Consider the following 14,556-nt stretch of genomic DNA (forward strand, 5'->3'; position numbering starts at 1 on the left):
CAGCTTGGTTTAGTGGCAAAATTTGTAAAAGTTGAAAGCCTAGTATGCTTTTGAATGTTTGTGTGCATGTATATTGTGCTTATAAACTAACATTTCCTGCCTTTAGTGGCAACTGCATTTTTTTTTTTTTTATGAAGCCGTGTGTCATGTGCCCAAAATACTTCAAAAAGGCAGTTGTACCAAAGGAATGATTATTATGCGTCCATGTTGGATTGTACCAGGTCTGATTGAGGACCTATGTTTCTAAGGAAATGCTTTCATCATTCCACTCTCAGAGCAGGGTTGTACTAATCAGACATTTTTTTTTTTATTTGTATAATAACATTAGGCACAAAGTTAAGCAGAGCTAGTACATACAGTTTATGTTCAACTGAAAGAGAATGTGGTATTTAGCAACCAGCATCACTGTAAGGGGTCATTGACCTGACTGCTGTTCCTCAAACTAAGTGTGAAGTTTGGGTATCTAGTTTAAACCTTTAAACATAAACCTTTATGTATAAACAAAGTATAGATAAATCAGTGTTCATTGCATTCTGCCAGCTTTAGGAGATGTGGGGTCTTCAGACGTGCTCTTGGGACAAAGGAACGACAGCACAGTAGTGCAAACAATCAAAAGGGCATTTATTGCTCCTTTCATACACTAATGCCTGCTAGCCAAATTACTACCCATAGAACATTCACATGGGCGCAACAAATCTAGGAAGTCTGACTCACTGTGATCGGATAGCGAGCGAATATGTTCGCCCCATGCTAGACACCAACGCCTAGTCGTTCACGTCTTTCTCGTGTACAGTCACGCGAACTGTGGCGCATTCGAACGATCCGAGTTCGTCCATTCTGGTGTCGTGCCCCTAAGCCTTCTCTGGATGGTCCCGCGAAGCGGGTCGGCGTACGCGAGAAGCGTCTATGTGTGCTGCTCGTCGATCCCAAGCCAAAGAGGAAGACCCTGTTCCTTGTGCGCCCGAGTAACCCCGCCGTTAGGTGGCGTTAGCAGCACAACATCCGCGCCATCTCTCATAACATCTACGCCAACTGCCGCCGGTGCTTAGCTACACGGGGAAGCCTGATTACAGGAGACACGAGAGCCATTTGGGGAAAACATCAGGGGACGCGGGAGAGTCGCGCATCCCCACAGAGAAATACTCATTTTGATAGGAAAACACATACACATACTTGTAGTCTCCAGCACTTTCAGCTTTGATTGCGCAAACATCATGATTAACTTCAGGCTGCAGATAGATTTCGAGCTTTGGAAATTCCGCACTTAAGGTAGCATAACCTCTTGTTTTACTGTAGTCACGTGCTTTCAATCATTTTTCAAAGATACGTCTGTTGCTCCCTCTGGAGCATCATAGGCTTGCCTGCAGTTGCTCTCTGCCTCTCTCTCTATTTTTTTTTTTTTTTCCTCTCCGTTCTCGTGTATAGACACAGACACAGGTACACATCAGGCTGGCATTGCAGGCAAACAAATGTGTGACCTGTTGTTTTGTTAAATTGATGTGCCTTTGTTGCTATGGGGCAGCATGTTGAAGGTCTGGTTCTGCTGTAGACAGCTTTTCTCCGGCTCCAGAGGGGCAGCAACTTTCTGCTCTTCTGTGCAGTTTGGAGAATTGTAGCTTCTTTTTGTTTTTGTTTTTCTTGATTTTTTTTACTTTGTACTCTTTGCTCCTATGTTTGGTGTGCCTGATGGTATGCAGAGGTGTGCGCATGTGCCCATTGGGTGAGTGTGAGAGTGCAAGGTGTGCAGCTGTGCAGGGCCCAGGCAGTGTCCCTTCCTTCCTGCTCTTGTGCTGTTGGCGCAGGGCAGCTCCTCTTCCTAGCACTGTCTTCTTTCTTGGTGCCTGTTGTCTCATTCTCTGAAGCTGGTGTGGCTGCTGATGAATGTGTTGTAGTGTGTGTGCCAGGGCAACACTTTCAGATTGAAAGCTACTTACCTGGTCAAGGAAGAAAAGGCTGAAGAAAGCAGTCTTGTCACTGAAGGGGAAAAATTTTGAGGGAAAAGAGACAAGAACATGCGAGAGTGCGTGCAACATTTGGTTATAATTGGCTTATTGCTGAGACCATTATGGTTTGAGGCCCTTATTGAAGTCAAGTTGAAGCCCTGTGGAGCCTTTCACTCTGAAATGAGCACAATGTGTGAATCTGTTTATATGCTTCAAAAATGGCTTTAATCGGCTTTATCATTGTTTTCCATGTGCAGTGTCATGCACTGTATTCTTTGGGGCATAAGTAACCCAGTTGACCTAGTTTTTGTGTATTTGTCTTGTAGATTACTGTGTGGTTAATTTTGAGCAGCTTTGCATCTTTTTTTTCTTCCTTCCCCTAGGTTGGGCAGGTTGTGGGGAAGGGATTGGAATAATGAGGCCAGTCGCACGCATGTAGTTGGTATGGTTTGGGATGTGGTTAATTCCTAAGCATGGGCAAGATTCATGCTTGCTTGGTTGAATTTGGGTAAATTATAATCTGCTGTACTAGTATAGTGGCAAAAAAAAGGGGGAGGAGGATAAAGGAATTGGACACTGGAGAAACTCTGGTTTATCAGAGGTACCTTCCTGTCTGACCTCTAGAAGCATGCATTTTATGGTAATAATGTTTTTAGATTGGGCTTGTAAACCCAATGCAGTCAGTGAAAAATGCTATCTTGCACTGTCGCTTTTGTTTTGAGAAGCTTACGGCGGTTTTGCAGCTTTATGTTGATCATTCAACAAGATAGTTTGCACAGACGTCATTGCAGTCGCCATTCTTGGATACTAGCACGGCGAGAAGCGGCGTAAGCAAGAAACGTGACGGCATGACAGCACGACAGGCGCGTCTTGCATCGAACGACAAAGCAATAACAGTGATAAACCAGTGAAAAACAGTCACCGTCAAAAAGCAAACAATGTGTGCGCGATAATATAGTATCCTGGCATGATCGTGGCCGCCATCTTTGGGTACTAACACGGCGAGAACTGCGTCTGTGACGTCACATGAAAACTATCTATATTGGTGCTAGAATTTATTCTGGCCCGAGGAAAACTATGTCCTGAATAGTACCTTGATCATGATGCAGCACAATTTTAGGGAAGGACAAACCACTTTTGAAGCACATGTCTGAATGCGGTGTGCTTGTGGCATGGGTGTGTGTGTGCGTGTGTGCGAGTTAACTGGGTAGTTGAATTGGCTTGCCATCATTTGAACTAGCACTGCAAATGTTTACCATCTTCACTGCAGCAATGCCTCAGGTGCAGAAAGCGTAGGAAATATTGCCCATTAGCAGACCTTGCTTAAGAATGTGAGCGACTCTTATGCTCGGAGAAAAGAATAGATAATTGAAGCACACTGTCTGCTCCTTGCTCCAACCTCGATTGCAGTAAAGATGTGGTCATTTGCAGCACTTTTCACACGCTGAACAAGTACAAAAGGGCAAAGGTTTCGAAGATTGAAATTCAAAAGCAAGAGGGGTCAGTGTGAACTCGGTGCTGAACATCGCAGGGCTGTTTCTGGAGGCCAGCCTTCAGCATGCTTGACCCTAGTGTGTGTGTGCCATGTTTTTGATATGTGCTTCATTGAACTGAGAAGTTGCGAAAAAAAAATGTGGCACTGGAGAGCGAGAGAAAACTGTTGTGTTGTTCCTCCCCATTTCTCAGACTGCAGGTTAAAGGAATGAGCGCCCTCCCTGGGGTTATCGGTGTGTTGTGCAAAGGGTGTGATCGCTCACACCTCCCCTGCCTGGGCGGCTCCTCCTCCTCCTACACTCTCTCTGCCATGACAGAGGTTTTTCTCGACACTTTTTGCATATACCCATTAAGCGTTTGCATTGACTGTGCCTTTATGCATTTGGACATTCACATAAGCTGCAGTGACAGCACAGAGTAACTGCAACTGTGCACTGCATCTTAGGCGCGACTGGCTGCCCAGCCTGCCTTTAGCCCTTTCTTAACATTGACAGCCTTTTTAAGCTTACGTTTCCTTAGTGCTGCGAAGCACTGCTGTGGGTGGGACTGTGAGGACCATTATTTTACTTCGGGCTGGGAACACCTGCAGGTTTGAGAGCAGAGTGAGATAAGAAAGTGTGCATGCTTGTGTAAATTTTTGTTCAGCTGCACTTTATCTGTTACTCTTTTATCTGCTACAACTGAGCAGAGCATGCAGCAGTAATAATAAGGCTGTCCAACATCAAAATTTTGAAATATTCAAACCTTTAGCGGAAAAATGATCTTAACTGCCGAAATTTTAATTCCACTTAGAGCTCCAGCTTTTCAAAAATGACACCCTTTGCTGTTAACTCATGCATGTGGTAAGTACAATATTTTACTAGCTCGTTCACTCGGCGAAGCCCCACACCCGATCTTTCTGGGTGTTCTTGTGCAAATTTCTTTTTCTTTTTGTGTGCGATATGTTTGTGACTAGTTATGCACAAGTGCCTACTCTTCTTGTAGTCATCATTCATTAAACATACTGCCTCAAGTCCCACCCATGTACAGCAGTAAATTAATCATCAATTTGAGTCATGCATAAGAACAAAACTGACCACTTTTGATACATGTGTACACTGCTATACCCCGCATTGTCACTTCAGTGGCCTGTTCCAATTTTACAAGTGTTTTAGTGCTTGCAACACTGCCTGCCTCTTTCGTAAAAGTGTTGACTTGGTACCTCAATCTTCAGCACATCATAGGCAACATTGTTTAACCCTTTCTGGTCCAATAATTTCTATAAGAATTATAATGTTTTGCAACAAATATCCAACATGGAGAAAAACAAACGGCAGAACTAATCCTAGAAATCTGACTGTCAGGTACTCTAATTACATAACTTGTCAATTTGGTGCCACACTCTCCCATATTTGGCAGATGTCCATGCATCATATCAAGCTGAGGTTAGGCCGCTGTGCAGTATCTTAGTAGCATGCTATCTACAGCACGTCACTTGCCTGGGGTGGCACAAGAATGGTCTTCAAATATTTTGTGCCCATAATTTGCTCCATTATGATTGTGAATTAACAAGTTTGAAGAACCATACACTGCCTTCAATACCTTGATTTGTTCTAAGTTTGTGTGAAAGGCTTTTACTTTGATATGTTGCCAACAACTGCACTAAGAAGTTCTTATTTCTTTTGGTCTTCTCTCGTTCAGGTGCACAAAATATAAATTTCTCACTGCAGTGGTAAAATTGGGACCAAAAAGTGTTAAAAGGTTTTGCAGACAATGCTAGTAGTGCTGCATGTGCTAAGGTCATTTTTCATTGGCCCTATTTCATGTCAGCATTAGCCATTTAGGGAAGTAATCATAATATTTTCGTTTTGTTATTGAAGTGTAGTGCATGTCATTTTCTATCACCCCTAATGTTCAAGGGAACTCAGCTTGACTTTAAAATTGCTAAGTGTAGCTGTATTTCACAACATTTAGGAGCCTTTTTATGTTTAAGGGTACAGATATTTGAATGTTTGTGTTAAAAATCTCATAGAACTTCTAGCTTTACCTTTGACACTATGTCTTATTGTACAAGAAAAGCGTGTGATTGTAAGTGTAGACATGAAAAGTTGTTTTCAGTGGCACCAGTTCCTAAACACCATTTTGGATTTTTTTTTTTTTTAATTTTGCACAGAATACTAGTCTAGTGAAAGGCAGTAAATTCTTACTACCAGCAGTGCAAAATAATATGTATAAACTCAAGGGCCTTGTGATCTAGCTTTCTTTTTGTTTGTAAGTGACTTAGTTGCTTAAATTGTCAGAAGTCTGTGAGTTAGGCTTATTCTTTGTAATCTACGTTACAACTTCGAAGTTCATGCTTTTCTGATGTTTCCTTTTTTCAAATGTTACGTGGCATTTTTTTTTTCTTTTATGTGTTTTTTCTGTTACCCTGTGAAAGTGACTTTTGTTAACTCTTGTTGCAATGCCTCTTTACAGGTGGCTTGGTTGGTGCTGGTTGACAAACTGACTGCCACGTATATGTCATTTATGGAGTGCCTACTTAGGCTTACAACATTTCCTCTGGGGCATATGCTGGGTGGGAAGGGGATTTGGTGTCGCAGGCTTTGGTGCAGTGTGACTGGATTCACCTCGGGGACGAGCAGTCTGAAATAATTGGCGTGTCACAGGGCCATTTGCCTTGTGCCTGGTCCCTTCACCCCATGCTCTCTGGCTGTACTGTCACGCAGAATGTGCTAGTGCCTGTCTCCTCCCCGATTTCTCAAGAGTGACACACAGCCGTGTTAAGCGTGACTTTGTGTGGCTCCTGAGACCGTGTGTGCTTGACTGGTGTGGAAGGTGGTGTGTGAATGTGATACGCCAGGTTGTTGTGATTTCTTTATATATTTTTTTCTCCTCTCTCTCTCCTTCTTGCCAGGTGCTTTTAAGGATTTGAATGTTGAATAACGAAGTCTGTCTGGGTGCTTGGTATGCACTTGACATGCACTGAGAGTACTGTCTTAACGTTGTAGCAGAATGTTCAAAAATTTATTGAAGATGCATTTCTATGAACAGATGCTTTACTTGCTAATGTGTCAACCCTGTTGCATAAGGCTGAAGTCTTCGCAACTTTGGCTGGATCATTTGAATGTACTGAGTTTTGCTGCACCGTAAAAAGCCCATGTCATAAATTTTAAGTTCTTTAATTTTGAAAATGAGGTTTGAACATCAAGGTGGCCAACGGAGCAGAAAGGTCATGGAACCGTAACAAATTTTTGTTGCCATACTACTTGGCATAAAGAGTCCATGTATGCTTCAAATGTGTGACTACACAGGATGCAAATTCAGTTATTTCCACGTTCAGTTCATTCGTTACATGATAGCTTATATCATTTTACTGACCCCTCATGATCATCATATGGCCAAAGCACTGTGCTTGTTAACTTACGGTCATTCGTTCACTACCTTATTGCTGTGGTGACATTTCAGTGGTGTGCAGTGGACAAGCCACCAAACTTCCATAGCTCGGCCTACATCTGTAAATGTCATTTGTGGGCAAAACCAGTTGCTATGCACTTTTGTGATGCTGATACACTACATGTTGCTTTGGTATATGAGATGACTGCTCTAATATTTTTGCCCATGCTTTCATGAGAAACATGAGTAACATCATGAGAAACCCATTGTGGGTAGATGAGTGTTTCCATAATCTGGATAGGGCACAATAAATAATTTTTTTAATTTATTTAGAACATGCTGCAGTCCGAAGACCAAGCAGGGATGGCATAATACAAAGAAAACTAACAAATAAACTCAAACAATATACAGGAATATAAGTAGTGAAAACATGGTTCAGTTGTAGAGCACACAATAGCAACTATATACAGTTAAAAGTCGTGCAACACAGCAAAGCACTAGTCACATACATTCATGTGCAATGTGATATTGGCAGCCATCAATCATAGTTTGAATACTGTGGTCATGAACAAAAATATATGTAATTTCAACAATGCGCAGTTGTTTGTTGCACAGTGCGTTCATTGTCAATGGCCACTGCATTTTCTGAAGCACCTTCTAGCGTTTTCAGTGTCATATACCCATAGACATATTGTAGTGCCTCAAACATTGTACAATGATAGCTGCTACTGTGACCTATGTCCTGGTAAAGTGTCCCCATTATGAAATGATTAATCAGTGCAGATAATTATGTTAAAGAAAATGTTGAATATTACAGACTTTAATTTAAGAAAAAAAAACAGTCCTTTTGGCTATAATTGTTACACAACTAAGAACACATATAATCCAGCTTAGCAAGTTTTCTCATGACTAGCATAGTCATTAAACATTGATTTCCAAAGTAATATTTATTCACATGAGGGTGGCTGTGTGTTGTCAGAATATTTAGGCCTATTAATAACCTCAGCTTTGAATGTTGGACAGTGAGTCATTTGGTAATAGTATTTTTAGTTATTACAATTGGCTATGGTTCATTTTATCATGTTGGTATGTCTAGTACACAGTAAATTTTTTTGCTGGTCTTAAATGACCAGCCAATGTGCAGTGTGTATGATTGGTCAATGATGACAGCCGGTAGATAGTGTGATGTGGACATTTTACGGTGCGCAAAAGTTTAATGGCATAGTGGTAGTAGGTTCTGTCGGGGCTTGTACAGTTCTAGTGCAGTTTTCTTTCTGGCATAACGAAATCTCAGTGCATGGCTTCTGCAGAACGAATGAGCGCATGAATGAATGTGTTTGGCTCTGAGTGGCTGGTTGATGAGCATGAACGTGCGTGTGGGCGTGCCTGAGTGCAAATGTGATGGCTCAAAGGTTGCGGCACACTTACTGTCGTTTCAAGCTGCCACCATGCTGAGGACAAGGGGAATGTAACAAAGAGCTTTCTCAGTGAATTGCATAAGAAGTGCTGCTGCACACTTTAGTATGCCCCTCATACCTTTGACATGGTGGCAGGGGACATGTTTGATGTTATCTCTCGTTGGGTAGCCTTTAAATTCATTGGATTTTAATGTGCTGTTCTTTCTTTCATTAATCCTTTTTTTTTTTTCTGTCTCTGTCACCTATTTTTCAGCCATTTGGCTTTGCTTTTAATTTTTCTGTCCAGTCGGGAGGTAGTGTGTAACCGGTTTCTGTTTAATTGTAGGCGGAGGCCAAATATCTGCTGGACCATTGAGTGCTACAAAGGCAAAACCAAATGCTAATGCTGCAACTGGTGAGTATAGGAATGGTGGCGCATTGCCTTAATTGTAGTATTAAATAGCTTGCTCTTCATTTCTGCACCCCTTTGAAGATGGAGTGAACCAGCAAACACATATTTCCATCATGGTATTTTCAGGATGGTCTAAAATCAACTGTTAAACCATATTAACTAGTCGTTAAGAGGTGTGTTTTGACTGGACTTGTGCAAAATACATTTTTGAGGTTCAGTTCATTAATGGGTTCGATTGTGACCAGGTACATCCACAGAAATTCATAGTGTGACACCTTTTGAGATATGCAATCTACAGCAATTTCACATGGTTAGGGAGAAAATACTTTCTAATTGTTACTTCTACTTCATCGCTTCCTGTATGAAGAGCTTTGCAAGGCTTTCTTTGGACAAGGCCTACAGGAGTATAGGAGAGAAAATGAAAATGCCACTAGTGTTTAGGATAAAGATGGCATGGGGCCTGCATCGTTCCAAGAGCTAATAACAACTACACCAACATGTAACTCTTCGAAGAAGAGGAAGAAGGTTTTCTTTTGGGTTGCATCAAGCTCCTAAAGACTATGCAAAGCAAAAATTGACAAAGCCAAGGTCTATAACTGATCTGGCCTAGATATTGAAACTATCAATTAGTCAACCAAGAATGACATCAAATTTTAAAGAAATTTGTACTATAGCTGCAGCTGCGAGAAATATACTCAATATTTTAAGCAATGTCGGGAGTTTTTTTTAATGGTTGTGATAGTTCTTGCAAGTTTTGTGCAATACAAATGTCTTTCTGCATAGTCGTCGAATATAGACCCGGACTGGGGTCTATTTTTAAATAAAGTTGTTCTCTCTCTCTCTCTAACCATAACTGCACATATACCTATAACTCCATACGAAATAAGAAAAAAAATGCTGGAAAATAAAGGGAGGAAAAAAAAAAGTCGCAAATTAGTGGAGAGCTATACGTAGTAAGGATAGTAGTTTTATCGGCTGTATAAACTTGGACACATTCGCTTTTAACTGAGTTAACAAGCATGGTGTCAGTGCGCTCAAGCAAACATGAATAGATGATGATTGCATTTAGCGACCTTGGGCCGGGTCGCTAAATGCGCAGTTGGTTCCGGAGCACAGCGGCGCTCCCCCTCCCTCGCTTCAATCCCCCCACGGCCTTTCCTGCGACGGAGTCGTCACGTTTGCTCTCTGCCATGCATTCGCTCTCTGTGAAAGCGCACATGTGCGTCCCTCGCACATACAGCATACAGTGGCGTAGCCAGAAATTTTTTTCGGGGGGGGCTCAAGTTGCAACGTGGCCTCCTCCTTATAAACGTTGTCGAGGCATCAAATACATGAATAATAACTGCATTGCCATTGCCAATGCCATTGTATATTAGGTGCTGAAAACGAATTATTTAACGCTACGCACAGTCAAGACAAGTAAATTATGTGTTTGTTTCATAAAAGAATAGCTTCGTATGTCCCAAAAATTGTGGCAGTAATAGCTGATATCAATGCTTCCACGGTTTTTTTTTTTTTTTTTGGTCTATCTAATAAGTAAAGAAAATATCACGCGAACTTTAGAACTATATCAGTTCGAAACCAGCAAAGCAGTGCATGCAGCTGGTATGAAAAACGTAAAGGCCATAAAATGAACAAGTTGACAAATATTTTGATGAATCTTTGTCATTTAACAACCTTGTTTACATTTTTGTACATGTGCAACGGCCAGGGAAAAACCTCAATGACGCTGTCCTTCGTTGCAATGGATTGCGCAGGAGCAGATGTTACCGGTCGTATATTGTAATTGTACCGAAATTATAGTTGCAACAACGAGTACATATAAAAAGCAGAAGTTCCGCATAATATACATTAGAAAAACGAAGATAGAATGGAATATACAAATGCCAAGATAAACAGCAAGAAAGTGTCGCGTGAAACCAAGTTCGCTGCTTGTATACACAAAACCTCGCAACAAGATATTTAAATATACGTATAAGTCTGCAATAAATCTACGTATCTAAGGAAACGTCATTGTATATAATGCGTCAAACAAGACAAATAAACATGTTGCGCAGTCACAGATAGTAAACTTCACGCATACGAGTATAAAGACAGACGATCCAGACAAGAAGAAAACTATGATCTCAGAAATTGTGATATGCATTTGGGCCATGCTGCGATCGCGACAGCACCATGTGGCTAGAATAAAAGAAAAAGAATGCAGAAATCAATACGAAAATCCGTATTTTAACTGCTTGCACAACGGCAACAATTAGTCTGCACCCAAAGTCAAAGAAGGCTATTGCTTCGTTTCAAAAAAGAAGTAAATACATGTAGCTAAAAAGGAAAGAAAAGGACAAACGAAAGCCACAGATGATGCAGCAAGTTGATTTACCTAACATCCGAGTGCGTTTTTGGGAAACGCCGCGTGTGCCGGGCTTTCAATGAGCAAGGTTTGTCAAAATTGGTTATTGATGTCCCCGTAATTTTTGTATTCCCAGAATAATTTTGATCATCATGCTAACTGTTACAATAAACGGTGAAAATTTCTGTGGTTTTAAAAGCTAATGAACAGTCATACGTTTTCATAATTACGAGCTTATATAGGAACGTGAAGGAACAGATATATTTTTACAGGCATTGATTTTTGCTGCTTCGCTATCTAAACGATAAACTTCACTCGGTGGGGAGGTTTAGCGAAGCGTTCAGTAACTTCGGACACGTTGATGGCGACGTCTCTGTGGGCGTATACATAGAAGCGCCAGCATAACCATGCGTTCCTCATTGTAAAGCGCAAGTGGTTTTTTTTGTAATCTCATGTTTGAAAATCTCTCTGCGCTGGCAGTGGCACTGGAAGGGCGACTAGAATATGCAGCAGTTTGTAGTCTATAGCACTGCACGGGCCGATTTTTTCAGCCCGGACCCGGCCCGGGCCCGTTTTTACGTTGGGCTGCCCGCCCGAGCCCGAACAAAACCTTTATGGCTAGACCCGGGCCCGGCCCGGGCCCGGAAATAATCTACGTTACCCGCCCGGCCCGGCCCGCCACCCCTTTACCTTAGACCCGAGGCCCAGCCCGAGCCCGGCCCGAGACCGAAAAATACATGTTTTTCAGAGTTGAAACGCCCGAGAATAACTCGCTGCACGTTACATGCACACCACCAGAAAGCCCGAGCCCGGCCCGGGCCCGGGTCAAAAAGCACACGCCGTGCCCGAGCCCGGCCCGAGCCCGTGAAAAAACTGCTCTACCCGGCCCGGCCCGTGGGCCGGGCCGGGCCCGGGCTTTCGGGTAAGCCCGAGCCTGAGCCCGTGCAGTGTTCTAGTTTGTACACATATACATATAACATGTAGTCTCCATGAGAGAGGGCATCTATTCCTGTGCTAAAGCCTAAAAACACTTCGGTATCGTTTCCTCAGCACCACGCTCGACAAGGTAGACAGCCGTCCTCTTACGGAAGCCACAATTCTTGGTCCCTGGTCCCAGCCGACGTCGGAACGAACTGCTTTAAAAACGCTATTACGCTTTTTAAAAGAAACAAGACTTCGTGAAAAACTATAGAATGTGCGGACTGATACGTTTCTTTTAGTTTTTTTTATCTTCTTTTGTTTTCTAATCTTTTCTGCCCTTACCCCATCCCCCTGTGCACAGTAGCCAATCGGACACTTAACCTGGTTAACCTCTCTGCCTTTCACCTCTTATTTTCCTTCCTTCCTTCCTTCCTTCCTTCCTTCCTTCGATATCGTTGACATCCTTGTTTACGTACCTTGCACAAACAGTAAGCTGTTCGATTCCAGCAATATCCGTCGTTTCGTCAGCAAGTACGGAGAAGCACCCTGCAGCGTTCACTTTTGCATCTAGGCTTTCTTTGATAATTTCACCACAAATTTCTATAATTTGGTTTTGTACGTCTGGTTTAAGTACGAGGCATTACTGGGGCAACTTTCCAAATGGTTCTTCAGATGTGTATCTCCACAATCAGCTCGCATGCGAAGAAGCGCTCTGGAAATACCTGTATTTTCAGCGGGGGCTTTGCTTAAATCCATAGGACCAGTGTCCCTATCGCCACGGAGAGCAAGACCTTGCCGCCCGCAAAAACAACTGTCTCAAATTAAATAGGCCGTTGAGTTTCTTCTGTTTTCTCTTATTTTACTTTGCCTGCACTGGTCCAGCTTATCGATCACATTGGGCGCGCTTGCTGAAAATGTTTGGAAAAAATTATCAGATGCCAGCTGAGAGTCACGGTGATATTTAATATTTTCGTGTGTGTGGAAGATTGCGAGCGCGTGCTTCCATTTCTGGAACGGCTTGGACACGAGGGCTCCAGTGCACGCATGTTGGCCCAAGTTTATAAAAACATTAAACCCAGAAAGTTCCAGAATTAAAAATCAGAAGCACGCCTTTGGAAATGTCAGTGCACTTTTCGCGTCAAAACTGTATGAGAACTTTATACCCATCAAGTTTCGGAATTGAAATCCATAAGCTCCGTAGATCACGGTGCCGCTGCGAGATGCCTCGACGCGCCCGCTCGCTATCGAAAATCCCTTGAAAATTTGTGCTCGGCTGGGGCTCCTTACGTTATGTGACTCCAGGCGCATGGGCGTTTCCACGAAATCCAGCCCGAGTTCGCAATTTTCGCGCCGGAATGTCTTTTCGAGTGTCAAAAAGACATTGTAGACAAAATCCACAATGATTCCCGGCGCCGGTGGTTGTTTTGGTCGGCGGTGCATGACAGCACGAAAAAATTTCGGGGGGGGGCTGATGCCCCATCAGCCCCCCCCCCCTGGCTACGCGCCTAACAGCATACCGCACACGGCGACAATTTTATCGCCCTTCGACTTTATACGAAACCTGACGGCGACGGCAGATATCCGCTTGGAGTGGCCGTATAGTTGCTATCGCAATAAAAAAGAAACGGAGGGGGGGGGGGGATTTTCTTTTTATTATTTTCACCCACTTCTGTTTGTTCCCGCTACGTGCGGTGACTTAGTGTCCTTTTTGTTTGCTTTTGTGTTTGCTAATATTCTCGGTACCTGTGTTGCTGTTATGTTCTGACAATTTTTTGTTACCGTTCTATTTTTGTTATCACATTTCTTCCTGTAACACTCCTGCCTTGGCTGCCAAAAAGGCCGCTGGCAGTATTGAATAAATGTATAAAAACATATGCCCGTAATTTTATATACAGTATGTGACAACTTTAGATAATAAGATCACAAGCACGTGTTTCTTTAAATAATTGAGGTTTGTTTAGGCATATCTGGCCTAAACAAAAGCAGGTATAATTTTTTCGCAAGGGTTCCTGAACATCTTACAAATTTTGTTCTTTACTAGCACTTCTGAAGAAACACCTCTCACAGAATTGCCCCTTTCCCCTAAAAAAAAAAAAAGACAGTGACAGTCAAGTAGGTGTTTTTCATGAACTAAGCATTTACTATGTGCTAATTTCTGCACTGACTTATCATTTCTCACCCTCTCTTTGAGGGTGAGCTTCCTCAGGCAGCCGCCATGGTGGCTTAGTGGCTAGAGTGTTGCACTGCTAAGCCCTAGGGCGTGGGATTTAAATCCCGGCCGTGGTGGCCGCCTTTCGATAGGGTTGAAATGCAAAAACGCCTGTGTATCGTGCATGAACCCCAGGAGGTCTAAATTAATCCGGAGTCTCCCCCACTATGCCGTGCCTCATAATCATATTGTGGTTTTGGCGCGTAGAACCCCAGAATTTAACTTTTAACCTCCTCAGCGTTTCAGGTCAACTTGAGCGTCTGACTCTGTGCAATCCTACGTATCTGCTCATCCTTATATTCTATAGAATCCATGTATTGTGTACCAGACTCGTGTAAGGGCCACATCCCCGAATTTATCTCTGCCGTATAAACTCATACATTGAGTGCAGGCACATAATAAACGCACTCTAACTTTTCTCTTCAAAATTAGGATATTTTTCCCCCGTGTAATAAGCGCAC

At 42.7% G+C, this 14,556-nt stretch overlaps 1 protein-coding gene across 2 annotated transcripts in view; it reads left to right on the forward strand.

Moving 5' to 3' along the window:
- LOC119463840 (nuclear factor of activated T-cells 5-like) overlaps window positions 1-14,556 on the forward strand; it is a 97,949-nt gene that overhangs the window by 51,046 nt on the left and 32,347 nt on the right. For both annotated transcript variants that reach the window (XM_037724662.2, XM_037724678.2), the window contains exon 12: window positions 8,553-8,621. In XM_037724662.2, coding sequence (XP_037580590.1) covers window positions 8,553-8,621 — 69 coding nt within the window. The remainder of the gene's footprint in view (window positions 1-8,552; window positions 8,622-14,556) is intronic.

Source organism: Dermacentor silvarum, chromosome 1 (assembly GCF_013339745.2).
Source record: "Dermacentor silvarum isolate Dsil-2018 chromosome 1, BIME_Dsil_1.4, whole genome shotgun sequence".
Taxonomy (NCBI): Eukaryota; Metazoa; Arthropoda; class Arachnida; order Ixodida; family Ixodidae; genus Dermacentor; species Dermacentor silvarum.